The following is a 7,778-nucleotide window of genomic DNA, read 5'->3' on the forward strand; positions in this document are numbered from 1 at the left end:
CCCCGTCTCTACTAAAACTACAAAAAATTAGCTGGGCATGGTGGCGCGTGCCTGTAATCCCAGCTACTCAGGAGGCTGAGGCAGGAGAATTGCCTGAACCCAGGAGGCAGAGGTTGTGGTAAGCCGAGATCGCGCCATTGCACTCCAGCCTGGGTAACAAGAGCGAAACTCCGTCCCAAAAATAAAAAATAAAAAATAAAAAAATAACTACTAGATGAATAAGTTGTAACTGTAATTCTAATTCACAACAACGAAAGAGAATCCCATAAACATAAATAGCACATTCAGTAGTTCCTCCTCCAAAACTTGAAAATAATCAATAAGTCAGCTGGAAGGCAAAGCCAATATGAATATCTATATAAGGTAGCACAGCTGCAAACCATGAAATGGAGCATGAGGATTCTAAAAGGTCAAGGGAGACTGCAACAAAGGGTATGTCAGACCACAGGACAGAGAGGAGGGAGTGGTTGAGTTTATGGTGGAGCTTATTCTGAAATTTAGCGTAATAAAACAAAAGGCTGCCAGCCATGATGATGGGAGGCTCCTTTTAAAGGCATGGCCAGTAGGAAGCAGCCTTCCCTCCTGCTAAAACTCATAATATAAATACCTGCTCACACCAGGAAGTTTGAACAATTTCCACAAGAAGTGGGGATCCAAGGAAAGCAAGACACATTATCTAGAACAGACATTCCATAAAGCAAAAGCATCAGTATACTGGGCTGTGCAGTGGTAAAGTATTCCATGCCCTCAAACGTCACCTTTTTTTTTCTTGCTCCTCCTTCTCTATTTTGTGGGATGCAACATATGTTGAAAAGAGATGGCAACATCTATTTAAGAGCTTGACAAACTCTACCATGGCATCCTCTTTAGACATGTTTCCCAGGGCTGCCCATTCTCTCCTGTAAGGAATAACAAGAAAAGTTACCTACCCTTCTTAATAGAATGAGAACTTGATTGAATTTAAACCTAAATATGAACAATTCTCAATTATAACTGAGAATATAAAATGAAGAATGATTCTACCATAAGCAAAAGGCTCAAAACTTCAAGTTTTAACAAGTATGTATTGACTTACTAAATTAGATACGCCACAGACAATCCAAACAACTGTATTGCTGACGATTCCCAAATAGCAAAAAGGTACCAATGTTTTCTTTTTCTCTTTTTCTTTTTTTTTTGAGACAGGTCTCACTCTGCTGCCCAGACCGGAGTGCAGTGGTGCAATCTTAGCTCACCAGAACCTCTACCTCCCAGGCTCAAGTGATTCTCCTACCTCAGCCTCCTGAATAGCTGGGATTATAGGCATGTGCCACTCCGCCAGCTAATTTTCCCTTTTTTTTGAGACAGAGTCTTGCTCTGTCGCCCAGGCTGGAGTGCAGTGGTGTGATCTCGGCCCACTGCAACTTCCACCTCCTGGGTTCAAGCGATTCCCCTACATCAGTCTCATGAGTAGCTGGGACTACAGGTGCGCCATCATGCCCAGCTAATTTTTGTATTTTTAGTAGAGATGAGGTTTCACCATATTGGCCAGGCTGGTCTCAAACTCCTGACCTTATGATCTGCCTGCCTCAGCTTCCCAAAGTGCTGGGAATACAGGTGCGAGTCACTGTGCCCGGCCTAATTTTTTTATTTTTAGTAGAGACAGGGTTTCACCATGTTGGTCAGGCTGGTCTCAAACTCCTGACCTCAAATGATCCACCCACCTCGGCCTCCTGAAGTGTTGGGATCACAGACGTAAGCTGCTGCACCTGGTATATTTTTCTTATATAATATCTGGGCCTTAATTAAACAAAATACTCAATGTACTTTTTTTTGTCACAATTTTCTTTATGTTTCAATAAGGGAATCAATTACTATGTATTTTAAATGGCCGCTTTTAATATTAATTAGGAAGAATCAAATGAAGCTCTACTTATCATATGTTCATAATCAGATGAGTTAATATTACGGAAGAATCCATAATATTTAGCCATAAACATCTCTAAGCTAAAAACAGATAAACATCTGAAGACTCCACAAGCTGCAAGCAAAAATGTTCAGCTCCTATTCTAAGCTAATGAACCAGCTATTCACGTCTTAACCAATACATATTGTACCCTTTGCCAACATTATCCTCATTAAATTCACTACACAGAAAAACACTTACCTCCTGTCATTCCCTAATACATCAAAGAATCCAACCTCAGGACAAGTGTCTGGATTATACGGGCCCATAAGAACCTGCTTATGCAGTGCCACAAGCTTCAGCTTTTCTTCATAAGTTGGATGAAATGCTTTGCCATCTTTTTCTATAAGAAAAAGAAACACAAATAAAACAATTAGCACTGGCAAAATACATGATTTTCAACATTAATACTAAAGCTTTGCTACAAAGTATGTCACAAATTGCCTGTAATAGACAGAAACACTATTACTGTGAAATTTTTATTTCAATTACTACTTTCTTTTTCTCTTTTTTTGCCTATGGTATTCAATAATATATATTTTTATTGTTAGAGTCTTACTCTCGCAATGGCGTGATGCTGGCTCACTGCAGCCTTGACCTCCCTGACTCAAATGATCCTCCTACCTCAGCCCCCCAAGGAGCTGGGACTACACATGTGTACCACCAAAACCAGCTATTTTTGTATTTTTGCAGAGAAAGGGCTGCGCAGGCTGGTCTCAAATTCTTGGGCCTCTCATCTCAGACTTCTTTCCAAAAGTGCTCTGGGATTTGAGCCAGCATGCCTGGCCCAATTACTACATTTTATTAGAAACAGAGCTGACTGGGCGTGGTAGCTCACTCCTGTAATCCCAGAACCTTGAGAGGCCAAACCAGGTGGATCACAAGGTCAGGAGACCGAGACTATCCTGGCTAAGAGGGTGAAATCCAGTCTCTACTAAAAACACAAAAAATTAGCTGAGCGTGGTGGTACACGCCTGTAGTCCCAACTACTTGGGAAGCTGAGGCAGGAGAATCACTCGAACTCAGCAGGCAGAGGTTGCAGTGAGCCCAGATGGTGCCACTGCAATATAGCCTGGGGTGACAGAGCAAGACTCCATCTCAAATATATATATATCTACACGTGCGTGCGCGCGCGTGTGTGTGTGTGTGTGTGTGTGTGTATATATATATGTATTAGAGCCTAAAATGGAAATCCTGAATGCTAATTTTTTTCTTTTTTTTTTTTTTTTTTTTTTTTTTTTTTTTTTTTTTTTCTCGGTGGGGGGGGGGAAGGTCTCGCTTTATTGCCCAGGCTGGAATGCAGTGGCATGATCACAGCTCACTGCAGCCTCAACCTGCTGGGCTTAAGCTATCCTCCCATCTCAGCCGCCAGAGTACCTGGGACTACAGAAACATGCACCATCATACCTGGATAATATTCTTCTTTTTGTAGAGACAAAGTCTCACTATGTTGCCCAGGCTGGTCTCAAACTCCTGAGCTCAAGTGATTCTCCTGCCTCAGTCTCTCAAAGTGCCAGCATTACAGATGTGAACCACCATGCCTAGCCTGAATTATGTTGTAAAAATAAGCCAACTAACTATCAATGCTTATGCTAAAGCTACTACGGAAAAACCCATCTGCCAAGCTACAGTCAGGCTGCAGCCTCGACCTCCCAGGCTTAAGCAATCCTGCCTCAGCCTCCCAAGAAGCTGGGCCTATAGGCATGTGCTACCACATCTGGCTAATTTTTTATTTCTTGCAGAGGCAATGTCTTACAAATGTTGCCCAGACTGGTCTTCAACTCCTGGACTCAAGCAATTCTCCTGCCTCAGCCTCCCAAAGTACTGGGATTATAGGTATTAGCCACCATGCCCAGTTCAACAATCAATTTTTAAAATAGTTTTTTTTTTTTTTTCAATAATTTTTAGCCAAGAGAAAAAAACTTAAAATAATTTTATATTAGTACCTTTTAACATGATCATGCATAAGAGAATACAAACACTTTGAAAGGCTGTCTTAAAAAATGTATCCATCCCACTGAGGCAGTATGATGTGGTGGAAAAGGCTTTGGAATTGGATGGCCTGGGTTTAAATCTCATCTGAGATACTTCCTAGCTATGTGACCCTTCAACCTCTCAGTTTACTCATCAATAAAGAGAGGGTTACACTTCAGAGGTAATAGGATTATTATTAACAACATTAATGCTTTTCTTTCCTTCATCTGATTGCATCTGGTAGGTTTCCATATAGGCAATTAAGAGTGCAGCCAGTTTGACCTAAAAAGACTAACTGCCACCAACATTTAAAAGCAGTATGAAATTGGGTTCTGGTATAATGGGAAATACTGAGAGAACAGTTCTGCTTCTTTGATAAATGGCAGCATTAACTACTGGTTGATTCCAATAACAGACTACCAGGTTTAAAAAAAGGGGGGGGGGCTTGAAAGCAGTATATGCTACTTATATGTCTCACTCATGCATCTGGTGGTGAAATAAAATATGAGTGAGAAGAATATGGGTTAAAGAACGGCAGGAAACTCAGAGAAGAAAAAATATAGAAGCTGCCAATAAATGTCCAACAAGATATTCAACCTCACTAGTCAAGAAATAGAAATTAAAAGCATTAGATACCAAGACCACCACCTCCCATCAGATAAACAAAAAAATTAGATAACATCGAAAGTTGTTAAGATCCTACAAACAGGTACCCATTCTCATATATGAATGCTGTAACTATAAACTGTTACTGTTATCTTGAAGGCCAATTTGGCAATAAACAATAGTCCCCACCTTATCCCCTAGCGGATGCTTAAAACCGCAGATAGTATTGAACCCTACATATATTATGTTTTCCCTATATGTACATATCTATAATTTATAAATTAGACACAATAAGAGATTAACAAGAATAAAATATAACAATTATAACAATATACAACAATAAGTTATGTGAACGTGGGGTTTCTCAAAATATCTGATTGTACTCCACTCACCTATTTTCAGGCCTTGATGGACCCCACGTATCTGAAACCAGGGAAAGCAAAACCATAGAAAAGGAAAGACTCCTGTATTTCAAAACTATAAATGCATATGCCCTATGATCCACTCACTCCAGTTCTCATTACATATGCTTGCTAAGCACTCCCAAATATATAGGAGGAGTTAGATACAAGGACACTCATTGCAGCACTGTTTTCTTATTACTGGAAATAACTTAAAAGGTTATCGATAAGGGAAAGTTGAAACAATGCGGTACAGTCATGTTCTACATAATGGCATTTCAGTCAAGGACTGATTGTTTATATGACTGTAGTACCATAAGATTATAACGGAGCTGAACATTTCCTATGGCCTAGTGGTGTGGCAGCTGCCATAACATGGTGCAATACATAACTCAAGTGTTTATGGGGATGCTGGTGTAAACAAACTTACTGTGCTGCCAGTTGTATACAAGTATATAGCACATACAACTATGGACAACACATATTTGGTGACACTAGTCATCAAATACTTGATAAGAATATTAGTCACCAAAACTTTTCTTACACTATTACGTCACATAGCCCAAAACAACTTCCTTCTCATTTTTTTTTGAGATGGAGTCTCACTCTGTTGCCTAGGCTGGAGTGCAGTGAGTGGCACAATCTCAGCTCACAGCGGCCTCTGCCTCCGGAGTAGCTGGGACTACAGGTGTGCACCACCACACCTGGCTAATTTTTTTATTTTTAGCAGAGATGGGGTTTCATCACATTGGCCAGGCTGGTCTCCAACTCCTGACCTCAGATGATCCACCCGCCTCGCCTCCCCATAGTACTAGGATTATAGGCGTGAGCCACCATGTCCAGTACCTTCTCACTTTTAACAAATGGTGGTAAGTTGAAAAATAGCTTCAACTTCAGATTTTAGCCTTGAGATTTAGAAAGTTTTTCTTTTTTAAAACAAAAGAAAAGCATTGACCAGTCAGGCACGATGGCTCACACCTGTAATCCCAGCACTTTGGGAGGGCAAGGCAGGTGGATCACCTGAGATCAAGAGTTTAAGACCAGCCTAGCCAACATGGCGAAACTCTGTCCACTAAAAATATAAAAATTACCAGGCGTGGTGGCACGTGCCTGTAGTCCCAGCTACTCAGGAGGCTGAGGCTGGAGGATCACTTGAGTCCAGGAGTTCTGGGCTGTAGTGCGCTATGCAGATAGGATGTCCACACTAAGTTTGGCATCAATATGGTGACCTCCCGGGAGCAGGGGACCCCAGGTTGCCTAAGGAGGGGTGAACTGGCCCAGGTCGGAAACGGAGCAGGTCAAAACTCCCATGCTGATCAGTAGTAGGATTGTGCCTGTGAATAGCCACCGCACTCCAGCCTGGGCAACATAGTAAGACCCTGTCTCTATTAAAAAAAAAAAATGTAAAAAAAGAAGAAAATATAAAAATTAGCTGGGTGTGGTGGCACACATCTGTAATTCTAGCTACTCAGGAGGCTGAAGCAGAATTGCTTGAACGAGATGGAGGTGGCAATGAGCCGAGATCATGCCACTGCACTCCAGCCTGGGTGACAGTGCAAAACTGCATCTCAAAAACAAAGAAAGAAAGATGATAACCTATATCATTTTATCTTGAGCCTTATAAAAGAACATATGCTGCCAATGATTCAAGAAAAAAAGATGTGGTGGGCCTGAGAGTGCACTTTTCCTTTCTTTTTTTAAGTATAAATTCAATTAAGTGGTTTTAACTAAATAAATGTCAGTAAAGCTAAAATCACGTGGAAACTATTCACCTGAAGACCACTTTTCTGGTCATGCAATATAGCAATTTTGAACATACACACAAAAAATTATTATTTTTGCTGCAGGAGGGTGATTTGAATAGCTGAGGCAAATAGATATGAAAAATATTTTTTGAAATTACTATTACTATAAAATTATCTGTAAAATACTGCTATTTGGGTTTTTTACTAATGGAAGGAGGGTTCATTTCCTACCAGATGATAAATTTGCTTCTTTTTGAGACAGGGTCTCACTCTGTTGCCCAGGCTGGAGGGCAGTGGCACAATCACAGCTCACTGTAGCCTTGAATTCCTGGGCTCAAGGGATTCTTCCACCTCAGCCGCCTGAGGAGCTGGAACTACCAGTGAGTGCCACTATGCCCAGCTAATTTTTGTGTTTTTGTAGAGACAGGGTTTTGCCATGTTGCCCAAGCTGGTCTTGAGCTCCTGGCCTCAAGTATTCAACCCCCTCTAGCCTTCCAAAGTGCTGGGATTATAGACATGAGCCACCATGCCTGGCCAGTTTGCTTCTTTATTTTAAACATTTGGTAATGTGAACTAGGTACAAGGTCTTTGAAGGATGGTGAGTAAACAATTTTTTTTTTTTTTTGAGACAGAGTCTCACTTTGTCACCCAGGCTGGAGTGCAGTGGCACAATCTCAGCTCAATGCAACCTCCATCTCCCAGGTTCAAGCAAGTCTCCTGCCTCAGCCTCCCAAGTAGCTGGAATTACAGGCACGCACCACCACACCCAGCTAATTTTTGTATTTTTTAGTAGAGATGAGGTTTCACCATATTGGCCAAGCTGGCCTCAAACTCCTGACCTCAGGTGATCTGCCCACCTGGGCCTCCCAAAGTGCCGGGATTAGAGGTGTGACCACTGCACCTGGTTGAGTTTCAGTCCTTTTAGATGTTATTTAATATCTGCCCTTTTTATACCTGACAGAATTAAAAATATAATGCAAATTTAAAAAGTATTTTTAGGCCGGGCGCGGTGGCTCAAGCCTGTAATCCCAGCACTTTGGGAGGCCGAGGCGGGTGGATCACGAGGTCAAGAGATCAAGACCATCCTGGTCAACATGGTGAAACCCC

The 7,778-nt window shown here is 41.5% G+C and overlaps 1 protein-coding gene across 1 annotated transcript in view; it reads right to left on the reverse strand.

Moving 5' to 3' along the window:
- The window catches only part of ACBD3 (acyl-CoA binding domain containing 3), a 44,280-nt gene that overhangs the window by 20,725 nt on the left and 15,777 nt on the right, over positions 1-7,778 (reverse strand). The window contains exons 2-3 of the mRNA XM_017526440.2: positions 2,147-2,288; positions 759-899 (exon numbers count right to left, since the gene is read on the reverse strand). Of these exons, the coding sequence (XP_017381929.1) occupies positions 759-899; positions 2,147-2,288 (283 nt within the window). The remainder of the gene's footprint in view (positions 1-758; positions 900-2,146; positions 2,289-7,778) is intronic.

The sequence above is a fragment of the Cebus imitator genome, unplaced genomic scaffold, assembly GCF_001604975.1.
Source record: "Cebus imitator isolate Cc_AM_T3 unplaced genomic scaffold, Cebus_imitator-1.0 Scaffold42, whole genome shotgun sequence".
Lineage (NCBI taxonomy): Eukaryota > Metazoa > Chordata > Mammalia > Primates > Cebidae > Cebus > Cebus imitator.